The following is a 26,661-nucleotide window of genomic DNA, read 5'->3' as shown; positions in this document are numbered from 1 at the left end:
GAGATGTTGGTGGTCCATAACCCTTTTCATTTATTTGTATTATGTTTATAAAAATATATAATACTAATATTATATATGTAGAGTTTTGGTGGGTCTAAAGTGGAGTTTTACAATCGTTTTACCATAAGTAAATTCAATGTTTTTGTTCTGATCCGTTTTAAGCTCAACCAGAAGGTTAACAAAAAAAAATCCCAGCTTATAGGTACGTAGTGTGGCTTGTCGTAGGTAACAGTGACTATTTCTCCATCCTTTCCGTCTATATGAACTGTTCTCAGGAGGGGCCCACAACTGTCTCCGACCCTTTGATAGGATATGATGTCGGTATACACAAACATGTTGTAAAACCCTGCATGTATATCCGCAGGGAATGGGAATAATTTATCTTTCACATACGTCCATTTATTGGGACTCATCCCCAACATGTAGGCTAAATTACCGCTGGTCTTTATACCCCCAACAGCATCCCCTGAGATTTGTACATGTTTATGTATAGGGTTATTCTGGGTTAGGAGTTCATTCAACTCTGAGACGATCCTGTCGACGGTTCTATAGAACCCTTTTTTAGGCTTAATAAGTTTCGCAGGTTCCGATATCCTTTTGCAATTAAAATCACGGTCCTTATCTTTGATATTATACCAACTAATCTCGCTGAGACCTACTTCCCAGGCCTCTGATAACTTTATAGGCTTTGGAAAATTGGTTGTGTAATTCGAACTTTGGTTATTATGATATATATGTGCAGACGCATTACTGGGGAGAGTCAGGTAGAAGCCGCTGTGTCCCATGATGCACTCCTGTGTACACGCGAATGATGTTGTATTTATCATGCATGAGGGTTTAAGTTAACCCCCGATGCCTCCACCACATCGTGCTCTAATACCCAACTGTTAAACTTTTGGGGCCAGTTTTTCCAGTGGACCAGCACCCATTTTTTACCCTTTTCTCTCTTTTGATCTAGAATCTCCTCCACGTGAAAGACTTTGTCTTTACCCAACTGTACCTTCTGTAATTCCTTCTCATAAAAAGGTCCCTCTACAAGCTCCCCGTCATAATCCTTTAACTTGTAGACAGGGGGTATGCGCGGTAGACATTCGGCAACGGTGAACACCTCATTGCTGTAACCTTGCTCATATTTTTTGTTGAAAACACCCCTCAACTTGGATATACGCACCAAGTCAGATTTTTAAAGACTTGAAAAGAGTTTTCAGAAGAGACCTCGGAGGGCTTCATCCGTATACTCTTATCGTAGCTGTTGTTGTACCCCTTTAATAAATCTTGAACTATATCGATATATCTATGCGTGTTGTGATCTGTAAAATATCGCCACATCTGCTCCTTCAGAGTTCTGTTAAAGTGTTCAACAACTTAAGCTTTCAAATCTGAGCCTGTAGCAAAATGTACTATATTGTGCTTCTTCATGAGTTTCTGAAAAGTATTATTAAAAAATTATTTTCGCCATCAGTCTGCACTTTCTTGGGGGCTCCTCCTTCCTCCAAGATAGAGTCAAAGGCCCGGGTCACCTCTGCCCCGCTCTTATTTTTTAAGACCCTTACAAATGCTATTTTAGAGAAAATATCTATAACCGTTAGCATGTAGCGATTTCCATAATTTTTATCTGCAAGGGCCTGCATGTCACATAGATCCGCCTGAAATTGGGACAAGGGATGAGTAGAAAAAACTATATTTCTTGGAAATTGTTTTCGTACAGGTTTATGTAGAGTATGAGCATCCTGCTCGGCTAACCAGTCATTCACTTTAGCAACGCTTAACCGGCTACCTGTTTCTTCGGCTATAGCTCTGTGTAAACGCTCCTTACCCCCATAAGACCCGGGGTTAGAGGGGTTATAATAAATGTTTTTCAACATCTGCTCCGCCATCCTTCTTGCCTCTCTGAGGTACAATAAAGTTAATGAGCCACTTTCAAATAACAACAACTTTAATTATCATTTTTGAATTTGTATTTTTTGCAAACATCAAGTATTACGCATACAGACAATTCAGGATTCGTTGCAGGATACTTGTTCCCATTTTCTTAATGATCCCAGCATGCAACACCCTGTATATTTGGTTTAGATTTACAGGCTTGTGTCGCTGAATTTTTAAAACACACACATCCGCTATATAAGTATATAAACAACAAATATGATACATGTTACAATTAAATGGTGTTTCAAACAAATAAAGTAAAATCTTAGACAAAGTTGTTTCTAGTTCTTCAGAATCATCCACAAGACGGGATACCATTTGTGTCCATTGTAGACTCTCGCCCGTATGTCGTACATGATTCATGATTTGCTCCATTCTTAGCACACGCTCTACATTAGCCCAGGCATTGTGTGTTGTGTAGAACGATACATTGTTCACTTTATTTTCAATAATTTGATGCATAAGATTTGTAAGTTCTCTCAAAAGAAAAAATTTATTTATTCTCTCTAACATCGTATGCATATAGTTGCCCATTGCTTTACATCTAAATAACAAATAGGTATTGTCACTCGGTCTCTTGGGGTTTATTGAGCCAGAAAGTCATCACATCAGCCACTACAGCTTCCCTGTATTTGTTGTCGTCCACCAGGGTGTGTCGGATTTCTTTGAGTTTCTCGTTGATGTAGATTGCCTCCTTCAGTTCATGTAGGAATGCCTCGGTTACCCCGTAAACTCTGGGAATAGACGGCACAAGACCCATAGACTCCAGGGCTCTGACCAGCGAAGGTATAAACCTGCAGGACCACGGTCTTTTCACCAGTTCCTAAAAATGGTTGAAGAAGTAGTATCTTGGGGGCTCGTATAGGCAGAGATGACGGCGCTGACTGGGGTGATTGATCTCACAACCGATTAATTTTTCTCTTATATACTCTCCAATCACCACGTGGCTACAGATGGTGTCCACAAAAATAGTACTGACCACCCCATCAAACACATCCTCAGGCTGTGTACATGTAGGTGGTGTCGTGGGTCTTGCCTGGGGGGAGTAGAATGGTGGGCTGCGAGGCATAGAGTCCTTAGGGTCTGGCCCCCATGACGTATCGGAGTCCTGGTATGTTGTATGAATATCCATGGTATATGCTGAAATGAAGAACTGGAGGCTTTAGGGGCACTCCTTTTATTGTTGAACCAGTCCTTTGGTTATCAGGGCGTGGTTAACGCAGCCGCGTACTTAGTTTTCTTCGGGGGCTGACCCTTCAGAGGATGTACCTTCTTGGGGATCCATTGAATCATAATCCTCAGGATTCGTAGTATATATTATGCACTTCCTTAGCTTAACAATGCTCTGCCACTGTTGGCTCTGTACAAAAAGAGCATCCAACAACTCTAACATTTTCAATTCCATTAGATCCCAACTTTTAAAAGGAATAAGCATGCGCAACCTAAAATCCCCAGTCAGGCCGCCATCACAAATGTTTTGGTTGCGGGTTTTCTCGTTGCTGATATAGAACTCCACGCATCCACATGGAAGTCCATTCTTTCTTTGTATTTTCACCCTGTGAAATACTCTTCCTGAGGAGTCAGGGGTACCTTCCCAACGGGTCTCATAGCCCGTGAACACGCTATACCCCTTTATGATAACTCTCAGTTCGGGACACACAACCTTGTGAAAAACCGACCAGTCTTCAAGCCCTAGTCCACTCCTAAAGTCCGGTCTGTATATTCTTCTCCTTCGGCTACGGTATAGAGCTTCACTCTACAGGCCTGGTAATCCAACTGATACCCCCATTGCTGTCCATTAGACATCATCACTTGATCTTTCAGTGCAGTTGCGGGCAGTATTTGGGTTCTATACACACTTAGAAACCGCTTTTTTGGCGCATCGTATATTGTGGCTTTATACTTGGCCCTTTCTCTATGTTTCAACCGCGGTCCTGCTTCCGTTGTTACAGTCATCACTGCTTTGCCACTGCTCATAAAATCCATGCTTATTTTTAAAATCTTGTTTAGTGTTCTGGGGCCGCATGTCTTGTTCTGGGCTTTATTTATAATGCGTCTGCCGCAAATACAAACCCCCCCCCCGGACATTCCTACTTCATAGACAACAACCCTAAGGGCAATAAAATAGGGTGGGTGTGGGGTCATCCTCTATGAAATGTTCAACCCCCCCCGCCCCCAGTTCAACCAGGTCCCTACACATCAATCATCATGACAACTTCAAAGGAATAGATGCAATATAGATATACCATAACACACCCTCTAACACGTGACAACAGGAACAGGATGTCCCGGCCCGGATGCCCATATTTGGGCATGTACGCAATCATCCGGACATAGGGTCATAAATCAGACGTTTGACCCATGCCATCTACTTTATTCTCTCTTGTATCCACCACTATATATAATATGTCTCCACTATCCACCACTATATGTAATATGTATCCAGTATATATAATATGTATCCACTATCCACCACTATATATGGTGCATTCTGAAAGTATTCAGACCCCTTTACTTTTTCCACATTTTGTTACGTTACAGCCTTATTCTAAGATGACAAAGCAAAAACAGGTCTTTAGAAATGTTTGCTAATTTATTAAAAATAAAAAACTGAAATATGAAATTTACGTAAGTATTCAGACCCTTTACTCAGTACTTTGTTGAAGCACCTTTGGCAGTGATCACAGTCTCAAGTCTTCTTGGGTTTGACGCTACAAGCTTGACACATCTGTATTTGGGGAGTGTCTCCCATTCTGCTCTGCAGATCCTCTGTCAGGTTGGATGGGGGACATCGCTATTTTCAGGTCTCCAGAGATGTTCGATTGGCTTGAAGTCGGTCTCTGGCAGGGCCACTCAAGGACATTCAGAGACTTGCCCCAAAGCCACTCCTGTGTTGTCTTGGCTGTGTGCTTAGGATTGTTGTCCTGTTTGGAAGGTGAACCTTCACCCCAGTCTGAGGTCCTGAGCACTCTGGAGCAGGTTTCGTCAAAGATCTGTCTGTACTTTTCTCTTTTCATCTTTCCCTTTTCATCTTGTTTCTCATGGTCTGGGATTCTTTAGGTGCCTTTCGACAAACTCCAAGCGGGCTGTCATGTGCCTTTTACTAAGGAGTGGCTTCCGTCTGGCCACTCTACCATAAAGACCTGGTTGGTGGAGTGCTGCAGAGATGGTTGTCCTTCTGGAAGGTTCCCCACAGAGGAACTCTGGAGCTCAGTCAGAGTGACCATCGGATTCTTGGTCACCTCCCTCACCAATGCCTTTCTTCCACGATTGCTCAGTTTGTCCGGGCGGCCAGTTCTAGGAAGAGTTTCCACTATCCTCCATTATATACACTACCGTTAAAAAGTTTGGGGTCACTTAGAAATGTCCTTGTTTTTTAAAGAGAAGCCGACAAATGCTGACGCTCCAGATACTCAAGTAGTCTAAAGAAGGCCAGTTTTATTGCTTCTTTAATCAGAACAACAGTTTTCAGCTGTTCTAACATAATTGCAAAAGGGTTTTTTAATGACCAATTAGCCTTTTAAAATGATGAATTTGGATTAGCTAACACAACGTGCCATTTGAACACAGGAGTGATGGTTGCTGATAATGGGCCTCTGTACGCCTATGTAGATATTCCATAAAAAATCTGCTGTTTCCAGCTACAATAGTCATTTTCAACATTAACAATGTCTACACTGTATTTCTTATTAATTTGATGTTATTTTAATGTAATTTTATTTAGCTTTTCTTTCAAAACAAGGACATTTCTAAGTGACCTCAAACTTTTGAACGATAGTGTATATGTATCCACTATCCACCATTATATATATAATGTATCCACTATCCTCCCCTGTATATCATATGTATCCAATTTCCTCCACTGTATATCATATGTATCCACTATCCTCCACTATATAATAATATGTATCCACATCGGCTGGGCGATATGACGATATATATTGTGTGACGATAGACGCAAATCACACTGTTTACGGCAATATTTTTTGTCAATTGGACGACGCTTTGCGTCACGTGTGGGAGGAAATTTGCAACACAAACAAACATGGAGGAGAGTGAACGTGACACAGAGCCCGGAGACACGGAGCTCGTACCTAAAAGAGGGGCTACTTCGGTCGCGTGGACGTGGTTTGGGTATGAAAAGTCTGACATGGACCAGAAAACCGTCCACTGCAAAATATGCCGCAGGCCGGTCCCGACAACAGACTCAAACACCACTAACCTATTTTACCACCTACGCAAGTATCATTTGAAACAGTACGGAGAGAGTCTACGGATGAGACCCAAAAGTACAGTCGAGTGCTCAAAAATAAACCCCGACTCAGACGTAGCAAGAGGCTTTTGCCCGCGGCACACCAAGGAAGGAAGGAGGATGTAAGGAGATAACAGCTGCTGTTACAACTTACATCTGCAAAGACATGGCCCCAATTTACACGGCCGAGAAACGGGGGTTTTGTGAGTTGGTGCTAACACTCGACCCAAGTTACCAAATGCACATTGATATGTGACACGTATTAATGCAAAAATAACATGCAAAACAGGCAAGCCCCCCAAAAAATATACAAAGGCCTATATTTATTTTGTTTGTAACTAAAGTTGTGTGGTTTCTATGTACCTTTTTATATGTTATACATACATATTTTATATTTTACATAATTAATTGAAAGTTGGCACAAAGGTTCTAAATAAAAGGAGAAATAATCAAACATGAGTGAGTACCTTTTATTTGTTGAGTATAATTGAACATGTAATAAGAAATAGACCTTTACATGTGGTCATTTTGTATAAACTATTTATTCATTGAATTCGCATAAAATGTGCTGTATCGTGAAATGTATCATTGTCGGGATATGAAATGACCTATATCGGGATATGAGATTTTGGCCATATCGCCCAGCCCTAGTATCTACTATCCACCACTATATATAAATGTATCCACTATCCTCCACTATATATAATATGTATCCACTATCCTCCACTGTATATCATATGTATAAACTATCCTCCACTATATATAATATGTATCCACTATACAGTTGAAATCGGAAGTTTATATACACCTTAGCCAAATACATTTAAACTCAGTGTTTCACAATTCCTGACATTTAATCAGAGTAAACATTCCCTGTCTTAGGTCAGTTAGGATCACCACTTTATTTTTAGAATGTGAAATGTCAGAATAATAGTGGAGAGAATGATTTATTTCAGCTTATATTTCTTACATCACATTCCCAGTGGGTCAGATGTTTACATACACTCAATTAGTATTTGGAAGCATTGCCTATAAATTGTTTAACATGGGTCAAATGTTTCGGGTAGCCTTCCACAAGCTTCCCACAATAAGTTGGGTGAATTTTGGCCCATTCCTCCTGACAGAGCTGGTGTAACTGAGTCAGGTTTGTAGGCCTCCTTATCGCACACGCTTTTTCAGTTCTGCCCACAAATTTTCTATGGGATTGAGGTCAGGGCTTTGTGATGGCCACTCCAATACTTTGACTTTGTGGCCCTTAAGCCATTTTGCCACAACTTTGGAAGTATGCTTGGGGTCATTGTCCATTTGGAAGACCCATTTACAACCAAGCTTTAACTTCCTGACTGATGTCCTGAGATGTTGCTTCAATATATCCACATAATTTTCCTACCCCATGATGCCATCTATTTTGTGAAGTGCACCAGTCCCTCCTGCAGCAAAGCAGCCCCACAACATGATGCTGCCACCCCCGTGCTTCACGGTTGGGATGGTCTTCTTTGGCTTGCAAGCCTCTCCTCTTGAAATCTATATTATTCAATTATTGCACCCACACTGCTCGCGTGGGCCAACGAGCGTCTGCGTTGCCAAGGGCTAAAATAGAAGTCAATTCTATTTGTGACGCAGATCGTGCTGCAAGTCCTGCCTCTCCCATCTCCTCATTGGTTTATAGCAGCAGGTACCCACGTGCTATCTCCTCATTGGTTATACCCACGTGGGTGACTGAAAGACGAACGAGGTCGGTGGCGGTAATGCACCTAATTTATGAAAGTTGTCAATCGCAATATAAAATTCAGAGAAGAAAAAGCCGTTTTATGTGTGGATTAATTGTCGGAGTAGAGTACCTTGTGCATTTCAGGTAAAATAACAACTCAATGTTTTTATCCCAGGACAAATTAGCTAGCAACAGCAAGCTAGCTAAATAGGGCAAATTAGCTAGCAAGTGCTAGCTAGCTAGCTAAATTGCCATAACTGTTTAATGCTTTTCGACCTGTCCCCAAATTAATGTAATTGTTTCAGTTTGTTTTTTGATATTTTAACCTGCGTGTCGTGATCGCGTTTGGTGTGGGGGGACAAAATAAATTTATGCACAATGGCGCACGTGCGCAGCTGGTTTGGGTTCCATGTAACTCTCATTCCTTCAAAAAATAAACGCGAATCCGACCATCACCCCTGGTGAGACAAAATCCAGCGACGGTGGGTTTGTGCCGATAGGCAACGTTGTTGCTGGTGATGTCTGGTGAGGACCTGCCTTAGAACAGGCCTACAAGCCCTGAGTCCAGCCTCTCAGCCTATTGCGGATAGTATGAGATCTGATGGAGGGATTGTGGGTTCCTGGTGTAACTCGGGCTGTTGTTGCCATCCTGTACCGGTCCCGCAGGTGTGATGTTCGGATGTACCGATCCTGTGCAGGTGTTGCTACACGTGGTCTCCCGCTGCAAGGATGATCAGCTGTCTGTCCTGTCTCCCTGTAGCGCTGTCTAACACGGAACCCAAACCGGCTGCGCACATGCGCCATCGTGCATACATTTATTTTGTTCCCCTACACCAAACGCGACCACGACTCACAGGTTAAAATATCAAAACAAACTCTGAACCAATGACATTAATTTGGGGACAGGTCTAAAAGCATGAAACATTTATGGCAATTTAGCTTGCACTTGCTAGCTAATTTGTCCTATTTAGCTAGCTTGCTGTTGCTAGCTAATTTGTCCTGGGATATAAACATTAGGTTGTTATTTTACCTGCACAAGGTCCTCTACTCCGACAATTAATCCACACAGTAAAACGGTCAACCGAATCGTTTCTAGTCATCTCTCCTCCTTCCAGGCTTTTTCAACGTTTAACTTATATGGTGATTGGCATCTAAACTTTCATAGTATTACCACGACAACCGGCTAAAGTTCGTCTTTCAATCACCCACGTGAGGAGATGGCCCTGCTTCTTTAAACCAATGAGGAGATGGGAGAGGCAGGACTTGCAGGGCGATCTGCGTCACAAATAGGAATGACTTCTATTTTAGCCCTTGGCAACACAGACGCTCGTTGACACGTGCGAGCAGTGTGGGTGCAATAATTGAATAACATAGATTCCTAAATTTATATAGGAATCTATACAACTATATAAAATATGTTTCCGCTATCCACAACTATATATAATATGTTTCCGCTATCCACAGCTATATATAATATGTTTCCGCTATCCACAGCTATATATAATATGTTTCCGCTATCCACAACTATATAAAATATGTTTCCGCTATCCACAACTATATATAATATGTTTCCGCTATCCACAGCTATATATAATATGTTTCCGCTATCCGCGATGTCAGGGTATTAGGCTTCTCACAGTATGGACATTGCAATTTATTGCCTCCTTGCAGCATGCCTAATGCACATTCACGCACATGAGCAGGGACTCTGGGCATCTTTCTTTTGGTGTTTTTCAGAGTCGGTAGAAAGGCCTCTTTAGTGTCCTAAGTTTTCATAACTGTGACCTTAATTGCCTACCGTCTGTAAGCTGTAAGTGTCTTAATGACCGTTCCACAGGTGCATGTTCCTTAATTGTTTATGGTTCATTGAACAAGCATGGGAAAAATGTTTAAACCCTTTACAATTAAGATCTGTGAAGTTATTTGGATTTTTACGAATTATCTTTGAAAGACAGGGTCCTGAAAAGGGGACGTTTCTTTTGCTGTGTTTATGTATAATATGTATCCACTGCCACGACTATATATAATATGTATCCACCACTATATATAATATGTATCCACTATCCCCCATATGTTTCCTCTATCCACAACTATATAAAATTTGTTTCCGCTATCCACAGCTATATAAAATATGTATCCACTATCCCCCATATGTTTCCTCTATCCACAACTATATAAAATTTGTTTCCGCTATCCACAACTATATAAAATATGTTTCCGCTATCCACAACTATATATAATATGTTTCCGCTATCCACAGCTATATATAATATGTTTCCGCTATCCACAACTATATATAATATGTTTCCGCTATCCACAACTATATATAATATGTTTCCTCTATCCACAGCTATATATAATATGTTTCCTCTATCCACAACTATATAAAATTTGTTTCCGCTATCCACAACTATATATAATATGTTTCCGCTATCCACAACTATATATAATATGTTTCCGCTATCCACAACTATATATATAAAATGCATCCACTATATATAATATGTATACACTATCCACCGCTATATATAATATGTATCCACTATCCACCACTATATATAATATGTATCCACTATCCACCGCTATATATAATATGTATACACTATCCACCGCTATATATAATATGTATACACTATCCACCGCTATATATAATATGCATACACTATCCACCGCTATATATAATATGTATCCACTATCCACCGCTATATGTAATATGTATCCACTATCCACCGCTATATATAATATGTATACAATATCCTCCACTATATATAATCTGTGGCCTCAGATGTCCAGTGCTTCCCCCATACTTTAGAGACAGATGATGACATAATAATATTTGTTGTTGCCACAGTAACCTGACCCAGGGAGTGGGCCGCTTCCGGGAGATCCTCCAAGCTGTAGAGACCAGGACCACACAGAACCTACGAATGGTGGGTTCTAGTGTGTGTGCACCTGCCTGTGTGTCTGTGAGTGTGTGCTTGCCCGCACGCGCACACCTGCGCTGTAACACAGTGTTTCCCTTTGTAGACCATAGCCAGACAGCAGAGATCCTGCTGAGGGGGATGTGTGAGCAGAGCTACTGGTCTTCTCTGGAGGACCCTCCTAGCCAGTCCCACCTGGACGACCCCCTACTACGCCAGGGAGCCCCCTACACCAAGGACTACGCCCTCAGCTGCAGGCCACGCGTCTACTCCGGAGAGAAGTACGGACCAACCTGTCTATCTCTCTCTTCTCTCCCTTCTCTTCTCTCTCTCTCACCTTCTCTCTCTCAATACTAGTATCTGCCTGTATACAGACCTGAGATGTGTATGTATCTACATTGGCACAATCTGACACTCCTAGGCAGCTTACCTACACATGAGAATCCCAATGGGAATCCGCTACGCTGGCTTGTTCATCAAGCTGAGCTGACTGAGGTGGTTTGCAGGCTCTGTCTCTACACTCGTTTGATAACTATCTCTCTCTGTGTCTCTCTATTGCCCTCTCTTTCCCTCTTGCCCCTTTTCTCTCTCGCTCCCCCCTCACTTTCTTTCTCTCTTCCTCTCTCTCTCCCCCTCACTTTCTTTCTCTCTTTCTCTCTATATCTCTCTTTTCCCTCACTTTCTTTCTCTCTCTCTTTCCCCTCACTTTCTTTCTCTCTTTCTCTCTACCCCCACTATCTTTCCCTCTCTCGCTTTCTCTTTCCCTCTCATTGCCCCCCTCCCTCTCTTCCTCTCCTTCTCTTTAGTCTGTTTTGTCCACAGGAGAACACAGAGGAGGCTCTGCTCCTGTTGCTGATTAGTGAATCTATGGTAAGAATATCCCTCTGTTCTTCCCGGGCAGGTAGATTCATCTTTCAGGTCGTGCACCTTTTCAACAATAACAGCAACTGAACTCCCCTGGTTCTAATGTTGACAAGTAAATTTTTTCTCTCAGCCACATCAACTGTTTCATCCAGTACAGTTTCCCCATCACACTCCCAAAGCAAGGCCTTAAAGGCATTGTTTGGTAGGTCTGACTCTGAACTTCCAGTAACAATTGTCCTAGTTCTCTCTCTTTTTTTCAGTTGATCCATTAGTTAAAAGGGTGTTAGATTTCCATTCTGTTTGTTTTTCCTTCTAATGGGTGTTTTTAAAAGCAGGGCCCCCAGTCATCCATCAAACACAACACTCCTCTTTCCATTCTTCCACTCACCACACACTGCAATGTTCCCACAGCTACTCTGCTAATACTCTCCCACTGAACTAACTAACACACACACAAGCTCCTCTTTCTACTCGTCTCCATCTGTGTGCGTGTACGTGGTATGATGATGATGAGTGTACGTGTGTTCTCCCTGCAGGCCAACCGAGATGCGGTGCTGAGCAGGATCCCAGAGCATAACAGTAACCGCATCATTAGCCTGCAGAGTGCCTCTGTGGTCTACGACTTGCTGACCATCGCCCTGGGGCGACGGGGACAGTACGAGATGCTCTCTGAGGTGAGGACATACACATACTGGATGTATACACACACACACCCTTATCCTACACCTACACACACCTAACCGCCCAATCAATAACCGTGGGAACACCCGAGAAGAACCACAGAGACCAATCATGGCCTATAGTTGCCCCGGTAACCGAAGCTGCCACTCTCCGTCTCTGGAGCCAGTAGCCTTCCTGCAGTCCGGTCGATGGCTGAATGGATCTGATCTCATTGATCTGGAGATCTTAAGTTCATCCCTCCATCCCCCAGCGCTGCTCTCTCTCTCTCTCTCTCTCTATCTCTAAACAAGAGATAAAGCACAAAGTCTCAGTCACAACAGAGACTCCAAGACACTGCTACTGTTAGTGCAGTCATCATAAACACTAGTCCAAAACACTTTAAAAATTGCCTTGTCATTCTCCTTGAGAGAGAGAATTGTGTGGATCTTGGTTTTGATAGCAGAAAGAGACAATGGTTTGGCATTGTTGTGAATACAACAAGTAGTCTAGGGTAGTCTTGTGTGCCAAGGTTCTGTAAACTATGGTCTTGAATATTCAACATTTGGCCTTGTTTGTCAGTCTCACTTGAAAGTTTTATATCACAAAATGTCCATCTGAAATATGTTGGACATCAGAGGGAATCCTATTTGAGTCAAAAAATTATATTTATATGATGGGTAAGATATACAAAACCTTGCAGATAGCCTATCCAACTGACAACATCTAAACCGTTGGAACCAAGACTTAACTGATATTGGCACGATATGGAGAGAGTGTTGGAACATAACCAACGAAATTACAGGTAACAAAAGTGTACGCTTAATCCAGTATAAACTAATGTATAGAATTTATTACACAAGAGACTAAATTCACAAATTCTACAGCACAACGGCAGAGTCATGTTCAGAGTGGCGCGGCGGCCTAAGGCACTGCATCTCAGTGCTAGAGGCGTCATTACGGACCCTGGTTCGATTCCAGGCTGTATCACAATTGGGAGTCCCATAGGGCGGCGCGCAATTGGCCCAGCGTCGTCCAGGTTAGGGTTTGGCCGGTGTAGGCTGTCATTGTAAATAAGAATTTGTTCTTAACTGACTTGCCTAGTTAAAAAAAAAATCTAAAATATGCAATGATTCTGTAATTCATGCCTTCTTGGAGTGCTATATAGTCCAAAAGTTATGGCCAGAGTTAGAAAGTTGGCTGTCAGAAATGTTACAATTGAAATTGTTTTTATCCATCTATCTGCATATTTCAAGACATAGCATATGAAGGTGTGTGAGATACTCAATGGGTTGGACCATATTTCCTCGAAGTCAAATGATGCTCCATCGTTAAGACAGTGGAAGAATCAAATGCATTATTATTTAAATCTTGAAAAGGTGTGGGTGACAGAGAAAAGCAGAATAGCGCAATTTGAAGCCATATGGCATAGAGTCTTATAAGCACTGGAAATAGATGCTGTGGGAACATGTGGGTCTGGGCAGGTGGGATGTCCTTGATGTTTGTTTGCGTCTGTCTGTTGTCTTTTGTCTGTATATGTTTATATTGAAAGAGAGTGATCCGGCTCTACGTATTTTTCCTGGTTTGTGACTCACTGACACTGCCCCCAGTTAGACAGGAATAAAGCAGCCCAAGAGTTAACACACACATTAACTTTATTTGAACACACTGAGGAAGATGAACATGGGATGAAAAGTGGGAGAAGTAGTGGAATGGTAGTGTGGTGCTGATAAGTCACTGGCAGGAAATTTGTTACATATAAAATGCATTCGGAAAGTATTCAGACCCCTTGACTTTTTCCAAATTTTGTTACGTTACAGCCTTGTTCTAAAATGTATTAAATTGTTTTTTTATTCTTCAATCTACACCACATAACTACAAAGCGAAAACAGGTTTTTAGAAATTTTTGCAAATGTATTAAAAATAAAAAACTTAAATATGACATTTACATAAGTATTCAGACCCTTTACTCAGTACTTTGTTGAAGCACCTTTAGCAGCGATTACAACCTCAAGGCTTCTTGGGTATGACGCTACAAGCTTGGCACACCTGTATTTTGGGAGTTTCTCCCATTCTTCTCTGGAGATCCTCTTAAGCTCTGTCAGGTTGGATGGGGAGTGTCGCTGCACAGCTATTTTCAAGTCTCTCCAGAGATGCTTGATCGGGTTCAAATCCGGGCTCTGGCTGGGCCACTCGAGGACATTCAGAGACTTATCCCAAAGCCACCCCTGCTTTGTCTTGTCTGTGTGCTTAGGGTCGTTGTCCTGTTTGAGGGTGAACCTTGCCCCCAGTCTGAGGTCCATAGCACTCCGGAGCAGTTTTTCATCAAGGAGCTCTCTGTACTTTGCTCCATTCATCTTTCCCTTGATCCTGACTAGTCTCCCAGTCCCTGCCGCTGAAAACCATCCCCACACCATGATGCTGCCACCACCATGCTTCACCGTAGGGATTGTTTTTCATGGTCTGAAAGTTCTTTAGGTGCCTATTGGCAAACTCCAAGCGTGCTGTCATGTGCCTTTTACTGAGGAGTGGCTTCCTCCTGGCCACTCTACCACAAAGGCCTGATTGGTGGAGTTCTGCAGAGATGGTTGTCCTTCTGCAAGTTTCTCCCATCTCCACAGAGGAACTCTGGAGCTCTGTTAGAATGCCAAACACTTTAAAAATTGGTGGTGCTTGGTCACCTCCCTGACCAAGGCCCTTCTCCCCCGATTGCTCAGTTTGGCCGGACGGCCAGCTCTAGGGAGTCTGGGTAGTTCAAAACTTCTCCAATTTAGGAATGATGGATGCCACTGTGTTATTGGGAAACTTCAATGCTGTAGAAATATTTTGGTACCCTTCCCCAATCCTATCTCCGAGCTCTACGGACAATTCCTACAGCTTTATGGCTTGGTTTTTGCTCTGACATGCACTGTCAACTATGGGACCTTATATAGACAGGTGTGTGCCTTTCCAAATGATGTCCAATCAATTGAATTTACCACAGGTGGACTCCAGTCAAGTTGTAGAAACATCTCAAGGATGATCATTGGAAACAGGATGAACCTGAGCTCAATTTCGAGTGTCAAAGCAAAGGGTCTGAATACTTATATAAATAATGTATTCCTGTTTTTTATTTTTAATACATTTGCAAAAATTCAAAACCTGTTTTCGCTTTGTCATTATGGAAAATTGTGTGTAGATTGATGAGGAAACATTTGTATTTAATACATTAGTATAAGGCTGTAATGTAACAAAATGTGGAAAAAGTCAAGGGGTCTGAATACTTTCCGAATACACTGTATTGTTTGAAAAATCTTACAAATATAAGAATGCTGCTCTTACATGCAGTTATCTGCCCGTACTGAAACACACCTGGAGCATGATACAGGACCTCCTCCCCCCGTGTCTTCCTGTTGGCTCATGCTATCCTCAGTGTGTCTGTGTATTGTGTGTCTGTGTGAGTTGTGTGTGTATTATTACACTAACTTTTCATCTGCCTTTGATTGTTCTGCCTGGGCCACTCTGCCACCCTGTTCAATTAAAGTGTCCCCAGTAAGCTCGGTGTCTGTGATTAGTCCTAATACCCCACCAACTGCCTGGAAATGCTCTCAGTTAAGCTCCCTGCTCCACTCCTGCAGACATGGCCTCCTGCAGCCACAACCTACTGCAGCCACCACAACCTACTGCAGCCACTGCAACCTGCAGCCACAACCTACTGCAGCCACCGCCTCCTGCAGCCACAACCTACTGCAGCCACTGCCACCTGCAGCCACATCCTACTGCAGCCACATCCTCCTGCAGCCACAGCCTCCTGCAGCCACAGCCTCCTGCAGCCACATCCTACTGCAGCCACATCCTCCTGCAGCCACAACCTCCTGCAGCCACAGCCTCCTGCAGCCACAGCCTCCTGCAGCCACAACCTACTGCAGCCACAGCCTCCTGCTGCCACAGCCTCCTGCTGCCACAGCCTCCTGCTGCCACAACCTTCCACAGCTCCTGCAGCCACAGCCTCCTGCAGACATACACACACTATCTGTTATCTCCCCAGTGTGAATAGAGAAGCATGTTCATGAGAGCAATGGATTTATGGACCAACCTATTCGACGAAAGGACTTCACTTGGGAGGTGTTGGCAGGAAGTGGCAAAGCGTTGTAATTGGTTCTCGGCTGGAGCTGTGAGCCACTGATTTGGATCTGCTGGCTCCTGAGGGTTGATCTAAATATGGCTCCCCGTCTGTCACTTGGCCTTGTTCCTCGAGGTGATGGTGTTTTCAATGTGTTAAGGAAGGAAGGATGTGCTTCTTTTTAGCACATTCTGGTGTCTTGCTCTGCTCTGCTGTCTGCTCTGCTCACAACTAAGAACTCTCAGCTCTCCCATTGTAATTTAAATAAAGAGTTGATTAAGGCCTTTCATGGTTTTGACTTAGAAACCCTCAAATTCATCAATTTATTTTACCAAACAGGATATTGTGTTTTTTAATTTAGGTATTCCCCTACTTAAATGTGATGTCAAGTGATTCTGACCTTTGTCTTGCGTCTGCAGTGTCTAGAGAGGGCCATGAAGTTTGCCTTTGAGGAGTTCCATCTCTGGTACCAGCTAGCCCTGTCACTGATGGCTGCTGGGACGGTAAGTCTGACACCGTGACATCCCTATTAGTGGTGCGCGGGTCAGCTATTTGTTCACCCATACCCGCCTGTAATTGCTAATCCATCTGCGACCTTCCCACTATATGTGATCATTTTAAAATCTGAGGCCCTCAGTCAACCCTAACCCGCTAATATAGAAAATGCGCTGTAGGCTACAGTCAGAGACAGCTGAACTATTTATTGACAGGGTTTGCAGTATTATTTTGGGCCTGATTTAGATACAGTATGTTTCAGCTTATAATTTCAGACATTTTAGTTGTTAGTCAACTTGTCTATAATTAGATACATGTAGCTTCTTTTCTGTCATTATATGTTGCCCTAGAAGACTAAATAAACCCTGGTTCACCAGAATAATGTAATTGTCACGATCGTCGTATGGTGGAAGAGAGGAGGACCAAAGGGCAGCGTGGTTAGAATACGTTCTTCTCGTTTAATGACACGAAACGAAGAACACTTTACAAACGAAACAAAACAACAAACCGACGACCGTGAAGCTATATCAACAATGTGCTAACATGCAACATAGACATAGACAATAACCCACGAACTATGGCTGCCTAAATATGGTTCCCAATCAGAGACAACGATAGACAGCTGTCTCCAATTGAGAACCAATCTAGGCAACCATAGACATACATACACCTAGACTAGACACTGCCCCATAAACATACAAAACCCCTAGACAATACAAAACACATACATCCCCATGTCACACCCTGACCTAACTAAAATAATAAAGAACACAAAGATAACTAAGGCCAGGGCGTGACAGTAATAGATCAATTGAATCAATGCATAAATCTAGTTGACTTCGGGTAAAGTTTTCTCTGCCATCTCTGCTTCTTTTGCGGAGCAAAGACGTTTAGGGACCGGAGAGAAAATGCAATAACTCAACAGGAAATCGAAAGCTGTAAAAACTACCCAACATGTTTCTGATAAGATTTCATTTTGGCTTGGATGCATATTTTATTTGGAAATACTATCAGCTTTTATGATGGTGATAAGAATAGCACCTCTACAGATGGTATCTAACTGTGCATTCGGATACTCTCAAGATGCTGAAATAAATAAATAATGTTTCTCCACTCTTGTTCCTGAGTAAACATTTTGCCTTATACATATTTGGTGTATAATTTTACTGCAAGAAATGCCTAATTCTGCAGGAGTTCATATTAAGGCTATGTGAGAGGTTATAGATCTACAGTCAGTATCCATATTTCAGTTTCCATTTTCTGAACAGTAGGCTACAGTTTCCTTGCAATGCCATAGGCCTATTTAAAGTCCCTGTCTTGTGACTGTCGAATTTGAATAGCACCTTACAATCATCATACATAATAGCCGGCACCGCCATCATCCTCTTTTTACCACTTCACCAAATCTTTCCCAAACATTACTTTGCTGCTCCTCCCTTTTTTATTCTCAACTCTCCATTTCGCAGCTTTTCTCTTATTTGAATTAAACTCTGAATCGTCGTTAACTTTTTCTGCCCATTCCCAAAAGCAGTTGGTGATTGGCATGTAGGTTACTTGGCGTGTGTACAGTTAGGTCCTAAAGCTTAGGCCTATGCACTAATGCCTGATAGCCTAAAATAATGAAAGAAAAACCTCAATGTAGCCTATAGATATAAACTGCACAAGAATGATGGATTTTTTAAGTTGTTGTTTTCTCTTTATTAAATTTGCCAGCCACCCACCTCCCATTCATCCACACAATATTTCATGACCCTAAACCCGCCCCCGCGGATATAACCGCGGTGACTGCAGGTTATGAGTCAGCCCGCGCATCACTGATCACTACTGTGACATCCTGCTTATTTTATCAATGTACACTACAGCGTTACTTTGTGCTTCACCTATTGTGTGTGTGTGTGTGTGTGTGCGCAGTCGGCCAGGGCGGTGAAGGTATTGAAGGAGTGTATCCGTCTGAAGCCGGATGACCCCACCATCCCCTTACTAGCTGTCAAGCTGTGCATTGGAGCACTCCATTGGGTGAGAATGGCAACAAGCCCTGCGATTGTCCCTCAGAGATCTCTGATATAAATCACTATATTATTTGTCCTTCATGATTCATGATTCCTTCATGTTTTCTGTACATTATAATATTCTACTAATCTTTTATTCTCTTTCTTTCTCTCGCTCACTGTCTAGCTGGAGGAAGGAGAGTGTTTTGCTAAGATGGTGGTGGACATGGGGGAGAAGGCCTCAGTTCCGAGCTAAAGGTTACCATCGGCCTGGTGTACAGCCTCAAGGCCACAGACGGTGAAGGATAGCTCCCACTTTCAGCCACAGACCTCGTACAGCATTGCACCTAGGGCCAGTGCTCTGTCTCAATTGCTTAAAAACATGTCCTCTCCTTGTCTTTTCCCTTTCATTTGCCCTGATTGGGCAGGTAAAAACAATGGTGGAACTTCAGTAGGATAGCTTCCACCTGCTCAGTTCTTTTAAATCAGAGTGAGGTAAGGAGAGGAGGGATTTTCAAGGATTTTTTATGTGACATGACCAGGAAAAGCTCCTGGCTCTAGATTCTACCCTCTCTCTCGCCCCACAGTTATCATTTACACCCAGACACACTAACAGTAAATGCCTAACTCTGATGTATGACAGTCCCACTGTACATTGCTCTCCTCTCACTACCACATTCAGCTTATCTCCACTGGAACATATGGTGTAGACAAGCTGAATTTTTATGACATAATGTGAGCATCCTTCCCTCCCTTCTTCCTGAACATAATCACTCTCCTCTGGCTTCTCATTCTCTCCCTTTCTCTCAATCTCCTTTCTCTGCTCCCATCTGTTGTTCACTTTATTTCACTCACTCTTAAATGCTTTCTCAATTGGCTCTCGCTCTTAAATGCTTTCCCGTGACTCTCGCATATGCTTCCTTCTCTCTTCTCTCCTATTCTTTGTACTACTTTCTTTCCCTTCATCTGGCCACTTTCTATTCTCATTTTATCCTTCATCTCTCATATCTCCTTTCCCACACTGCTCAATCCCCCTCATCTCTCTCTCTCTCTCTCTCTCTCCCTCCCTCCCTACAGCTTCCCTACAGGGGATGCAGGAGGAGTATCAGAAGAAGGCCCTGGGTGCGTTCCAGAGGTGAGTCAGTTTTGTAAGAATTTGGTGATTTAGATGTCACTGTGTCTCCCCTGTCCCCGTCTCTGTCTCCCCCTGTCTCTGTCTCCCCCGTCTCTGTTTCCCCTGTATGTGTGTTTTCCCTCTCCCTGTGTCTCCCTTGTCTCTGTGTCTCCCCTGTCCCCATCTCTGTGTCCCCCTTGTCTCTGTGTCTCCCCTGTCTTCTGTGTGTTCCTGGGGCCCACCTGTCCCTGGTTTACCTAATGGAGGCAGAGTCATTCTCAGTGTCACACCACTCTCCTTGTCCCCCATTCCACCTCCCTGTGTTTCTCCTCCCTGTCCTTTTCTCTGTGCCTGTCCCTGGCTCCCCTAATGGAGGCAGAATCATCCTCACTCTCACACCACTCTCTTGACACATTAACTATGCAGTGGTGTAAGAGAGTCCATTTAAGCCTCTGACACAGAGAGTGTTTGGGAAGAACCATGTAAGCCAACCTCCCTCTTAGATACTCTGTGTCTCTCAAGTGGTTAGGACAGGACAGGGCTGGGCGAGGCTTGTTCAGTAGGGGATGGATGGATACCTCACTTGAGGTTAGTCCCCTTGTGGTCCCAGTGTAATAGGACCTGATACTCTGTAGGATAGTGGTTCAAAAAATCCCACTGAGTTCTTTCATTTCCCTGCTTTATGATATGATACTACAAGCAAGCAGCATTCTCGGTAGCAGTCATGCAAGTTTAAAAAAAAGAAGGTATTTGAAGGACACTTTTCCTCCTCACTCATTTCTCCTCATCTCTCTGTTTCAGGGCCCAGAGCTTGTCCCCCACAGACCACCTGGCTGCCTTCTACCGGGCCCTGCAGCTGGCTGTGTCACGACAGGTAAGGTCTAGAAACACACACACACACACAGTGGCTCAGAGAGTCATGATGGGACTAATCTGTGTGTGAAAGCTTGTCACGGAGCACTGATACTCTCCGTAGATAGAGGTGTGTGTGGTCAGTGCTCTCTGTGGGTCTAACCCCAAGAAGTTCTGGAAAATGGTTAAAGACCTGGAGAATAAACTCTCCTCATAGCTACACATGTCCCTTAATATTGATGATGTGGTTGTTACCGACAAGGAGCACATGGCTGAGCTCTTTAATCACCACTTGATTAAGTCAGGATTCCTATTTGACCCAGCCATGCCTCGATACTCATCGGTCAACAGTCCCACAGCTTCACCTTGACCTGGTAAACAGTCTCACAGCTTCACCTTGACCTGGTAAACAGTCTCACAGCTTCACCTTGACCTGGTAAACAGTCCCACAGCTTCACCTTGACCTGGTAAACAGTCCCACAGCTTCACCTTAACCTGGTAAACAGTCTCACAGCTTCACCTTGACCTGGTAAACAGTCTCACAGCTTCACCTTGACCTGGTAAACAGTCTCACAGCTTCACCTTAACCTGGTAAACAGTCTCACAGCTTCACCTTAACCTGGTAAACAGTCTCACAGCTTCACCTCGACCTGGTAAACAGTCTCACAGCTTCACCTTGACCTGGTAAACAGTCTCACAGCTTCACCTTAACCTGGTAAACAGTCCCACAGCTTCACCTTAATTTGTTCACTTTATATTCCACAATAAGTGAGCTGCATTTAGAGAGACTTTAGTTACCAATACTAGTTACCATGACTTGGTAACTAGTATTAAGGCAACACGATGTCAATTAACAGGATAATGGCGGACGGAAGACAGGGTGGTGCGGCAGGTGCCGCTTCTCATAAGAATGCTGTTATTTCATCTAAAACATCAGGTGTACGCCGACCCCAGCTAAGTAACTCATGTAAAGAGTTAAAGCGCAATTATGTGTTTTAAAATATCAAAACAAACTCTGAACCAATGACATTCATTTGGGGACAGATCGAAAAGCATGAAACATTTGTGGCAATTTAGCTTGCACTTGCTAGCTAATTTGTCCTATTTAGCTAGCTTACTGATGCTAGCTAATTTGTCCAGGGATAAAAACACTGAGTTGTTATTTTACCTGAAATGCACAAGGACCTCTACTCCGACAATTAATCCACACATAAAACGGTCAACCGAATGGTTTCTAGTCATCTCTCCTCCTTCCAGGCTTTTTCATCCTTGAATTTATATGGTGATCGCATCTAAACTTTCATTGTATTACCACGACAACCGGCAACAAAGTTCGTCTTTCAGTCACCCACGTGGGTATAACCAATGAGGAGATGGCACGTGGGTACCTGCTTCTATAAACCAATGTGGAGATGACTTTCAGCGCGATCTGCGTCAGAAATAGGAACGACTTCTATTTTAGCCCTTTGGCGCGCGCAAGCAGTGTGGGTGCAATAATTGAATAACATGGATTTCAAAATGTATTTAATGACGCTCGCGCACGCGACGTGTCCGGTCTGGTCAGCATGTTAGGTGGTGGGCCTGGCAACTATTTTGAAAACGCAATTAAGGGAATTCACTGTAATGATCTCTTGTCCTATACAGACGTGGAAGCTGATAGTCAGGTTTTTCTATCCACAATCCAGACTACAATAAATGGTTTCCTAAAGAAAATCAAATCCAAACCTGGCCAAAAGAGTACTCTTCCTTGGCTAAATAGAGAAATCTGGAAATTGATGAAAGAACTAGATTATGCTTTAAAAATAGCCCTGAGATCCAAATTAGAGCATGACAGACATAGGTTTACCATGTTGAGAAATAAGGTGATGAAAGAAATCAGACAGGCCAAGGCAAACTTTTTTATTAACATAATTGGTGAAGCAAAGGGAAATTCTTAATTGATCTGGGAGAATCTAAAAAAGTTAACAGGGAAAGACCATAGTAACACTGCAAAAAGACTAGAAATCATGGTCAATAACAATCTAACACAGGATGCAGTCAAAATAGCAATAGCCTTCAATTCCTACTTTATTGACTGTCAGGGTACTGACACAGAACCCCTCCACTGGTTTCTTGGGCTCAGTGCTAGTAAATGACACTCAACCTGTCTTCATCATAAGGGAGGTTTCTGAGTCAAAGGTGAACAAGGTGATTAGCTCACTAAAGAACTCTAAAGCCAAAGATGTGTTTGGCCTGGACTCTACCTTTCTTAAAAACTACAAAGAGTCACTCATTGGCCCCATTACTAAGGGCACCAACACATCTATTGGTCTCGGGGTGTTTCCAAGGGTATGGAAGTCGGCCATAATAACGGCCATCTTTAAATCGGGCGACCCTGCTGACGTGAGTAACTACAGGCCCATTAGTATACTACCTGTGGTGTCAAAGGTTGTTGAAAAGTGTGTAGCAGAACAACTGATTGCCCACCTCAACAACAGCCCCTTCACATTACATTCCATGCAGTTTGGCTTCAGAGCGAAACACTCCACAGAAACGGCCAACTGCTTTCTTCTGGAAAATGTGAAGTCCAAGATGGACAAAGGGGGCGTTGTTGGGGCTGTGTTTCTGGACTTAAGGAAAGCTTCTGATACTGTTAACCATGAGGATCTCATCACAAAACTGTCCAAGTTCAACTTTCCCCCGATACCTTGAGATGGATGAAATCATACATTGAAGGCAGAACCCAGTGTGTCAGAGTGAGCAATGAGCTGTCGCCCACTCTCAGCTATGATGTGGGTGTGCCCCATGGGTCAATACTGGGGTCCCTCCTGTACAGCCTGTACATTAATGTTCTGCCTTCTGTCTGTACTGGGTCTGAAGTTCAAATGCATGCAGATGATACAGTGATATATATGTGCATGCAAAGAGCAAACAACAAGCTGCACAAGAACAACCTACTGTAATGGTCCAGGTTACAAAGTGTCTCAGTGACTCGTGTTTGCATCTCAATGTGAAAACAAAATGTTTGTATGTTCTTCACAAAGAGGGCAACAGATGCTACTGAGCCAGATGTCTATGTGTCAGGGGAGAAGCTCCAGGTGGTATCTGATTTTAAGTACATTGGCATCAATACAAGCCAATACCTTGACTTTGTTGTCCTTAAGCCATTTTGCCACAACTTTGGAAGTATGTTTGGGGTCATTGTCCATTTGGAAGACCCATTTGCGACCAAACTTTAACTTCATGATTGATGTCTTGAGATGTTGCTTCAATATATCCACATACTTTTCCTGCCTCATGATGCCATCTATTTTGTGAAGTGCACCAGTCCCTCCTGCAACCCCCACAACATGATGCTGCCACTCCCGTGCTTCACGGTTGGGATGGTATTCTTCGGCTTGCAAGCCTTCCTCTTTTTCCTCCAAACGTAACGATGGTCATTAAGGCCAAACAGTTCTATTTTTGTTTCATCAGACCAGAGGCCATTTCTCCAAAAAGTACGATCTTTGTCTCTGTGTGCAGTTGCAAACCATAGTCTAGCTTTTTTTATGGTGGTTTTGGAGCAGTGGCTTCTTCCTTGCTGAGCGGCCTTTCACGTTATGTCAATATAGGACTCGTTTTACTGTGGATATAGATACTTTTGTACCTGTTTCCTCCAGCATCTTCACACGGTCCTTTGCTGTTGTTCTGGGATTGTTTTGCACTTTTCGCACCAAAGTACGTTCATCTCTAGGAGACAGAACGTGTCTCCTTCCATGACATAATTTTCTGGAATATTCCAAGCTGTTTAACAGCACAGTCAACTTAGTGTTATGTAAACTTCTGACCCACTGGAATTGTGATACAGTGAAATAATCTGTCTGTAAACAATTGTTGTAAAAATTACTTGTGTCATGCACAAAGTAGATGTCCTAACCGACTTGCCAAAACTTTAGTTTGTTAACAAGAAATTTGTGGTTGAAAAAGCTGAGTTTTAATGACTCCAACCTAAGTGTATGTTAACTACCGATTTCAACTGTATAAGGTGCTACTTACTGATGGCTATTTAACATTCCGATGGACTTGAGATAGAAGCTGTTTTTCAGTCTCTCGGTCCCAGCTTTGATGCACCTGTATTGACCTTGCCTTCTGAACGATAGCGGGGTGAACAGGCAGTGGCTCGGGTGGTTGTTGTCCTTGATGATCTTTTTGGCCTTCCTGCGACATCGGGTGGTGTAGGTGTCCTGGAGGGCAGGTAATTTTCCCCTGGTGATGCGTTGGGCAGACCGCACCACCCTCTGGAGAGGGAGTGGAGAGGGAGGTGAGGAGCATAGAGGAGAAGGAGAGCTTGGAGAAAAGAGAAGAGAAGGTTGAGGAGGAGAGGGATAGGAGAGCAGAATGGAGAGAGAGGGATTGTGAATCATAAATTATATTCAATAACAGCCATTATAATATAAAACTCCCAGGTGACTCTTACAACCAAATACTGTCTCCGATGAGATTCATCTGCTGGACAGTATTGATACAGTATTGATACTCTCCTCCTCAACCTTCTCTTTTCTCCCAACTCTCCTTTTCCTCTATGCTCCTCACCTCCCTCTCCACTCCCTCTCCAGAGGGTGGTGCGGTCTGCCCAACACACACAACCACCCACACAAACACACGCTGCTAACATACGCTACAAAAGTATGTGGACACCTGCTATTCAAACATATCATGGTCCCCCCTTTGCTGCCATAGCAGCCTCCACTCTTCTGGGAAGGCTTTCCACTAGATGTTGGAACATTACTGCGGGGACTTGCTTCCATTCAGCCACGAGCATTAGTGAGGTCGGGCACTGATGTTGGGCGATTAGGCCTGGCTCGCAGTTGGTGCTTTTGGCCATGTAGTGTATACCATTGATTTCCGGCAGCAGTAGACTAATGAAAAGGACCTGATATTGGTCATGACCTGGTAGATTTAAGCAGGTGTTAACAACTAAGTTGTGTCTGATCATGTATCTACTCCATCAGAGATCTGATTGGCTGAGCTGGGAGAGACATTAGCATAGATATAATAACCCTGTTATATCTGTGATTGGTTGTCACAAGATAGGCATGTATGGGGGGAAAATCCATAAACACTGATGAGCAAGTACATGAGCTATTTGCCTTTAATTAATGTCAAGGGTAAAGGTTAGGGATTAGTGATTCAAATAAAATTGTTCTGAAAGGGCTTGCTACCGTAACATTGTAGCCAGATGTGTTCAGATGTAGTAAGGGTTAAGGTTAGGGTCCTCTCCAGCATGGCCAGATATCAGCACCCCTTGCTGTGGATGTCTGGTGGGGATCTGACCCGTGTCCTCTGTGCTATAGATCCCGGGGGCGCTTGGGTACGTGCGTCAGGCTCTGCAGCTGCAGGGAGACGACGTGCACTCACTCCACCTGCTGGCCCGGCTGCTGTCGGCCCAGAAACACTACCACGACGCTCTCAACATCATCGAGATGGCCCTCAGCGAGTACCCTGAGAACTTCATGTTAGTCTGGAGTCTGGCCTTTCTCCACAACAGACTCAATGTTATACCCTCTTATTTTGTATATATTAGGATCCTTATTAGCTGTTGCCAAGGCAACTGCTACTCTTCCTGGGGTCCAGGAACAAAACAACACATCACAAGAAAACAATAGTCTACATCGGGGGTATTCCACTCTTGCCCTACGAGGTCCGGAGCCTGCTGGTTTTTTGTTCTACCTGATTAATTGCACACACCTGGTGTCCCAGGTCTAAATCAGTCCCTGATTAGTGGAACTGGCTTAGAGGTCCAATACATAACAGAAGACAC

At 43.3% G+C, this 26,661-nt stretch overlaps 1 protein-coding gene across 1 annotated transcript in view; it reads left to right on the top strand.

Annotated features, from left to right (window-relative positions):
- Window positions 1–25,114, top strand: part of LOC129813071 (tetratricopeptide repeat protein 7B-like) — a 64,403-nt gene extending 39,289 nt beyond the window's left edge. The window contains 11 exon segments of the mRNA XM_055865227.1: window positions 10,741–10,823; window positions 10,917–11,091; window positions 11,617–11,680; window positions 12,211–12,348; window positions 16,853–16,936; window positions 18,840–18,944; window positions 19,104–19,156; window positions 19,158–19,178; window positions 19,180–19,214; window positions 19,994–20,051; window positions 20,832–25,114. Of these exon segments, the coding sequence (XP_055721202.1) occupies window positions 10,741–10,823; window positions 10,917–11,091; window positions 11,617–11,680; window positions 12,211–12,348; window positions 16,853–16,936; window positions 18,840–18,944; window positions 19,104–19,156; window positions 19,158–19,178; window positions 19,180–19,214; window positions 19,994–20,051; window positions 20,832–20,973 (958 nt within the window). The 3' untranslated portion in view covers window positions 20,974–25,114.
- Window positions 25,115–26,661: the final 1,547 nt, after the last annotated feature.

Source organism: Salvelinus fontinalis, chromosome 16 (assembly GCF_029448725.1).
Source record: "Salvelinus fontinalis isolate EN_2023a chromosome 16, ASM2944872v1, whole genome shotgun sequence".
Taxonomy (NCBI): Eukaryota; Metazoa; Chordata; class Actinopteri; order Salmoniformes; family Salmonidae; genus Salvelinus; species Salvelinus fontinalis.
The sequence above is the reverse complement of the archived record's forward strand: the minus strand, read 5'-3'. Positions and strand labels throughout refer to the sequence as shown.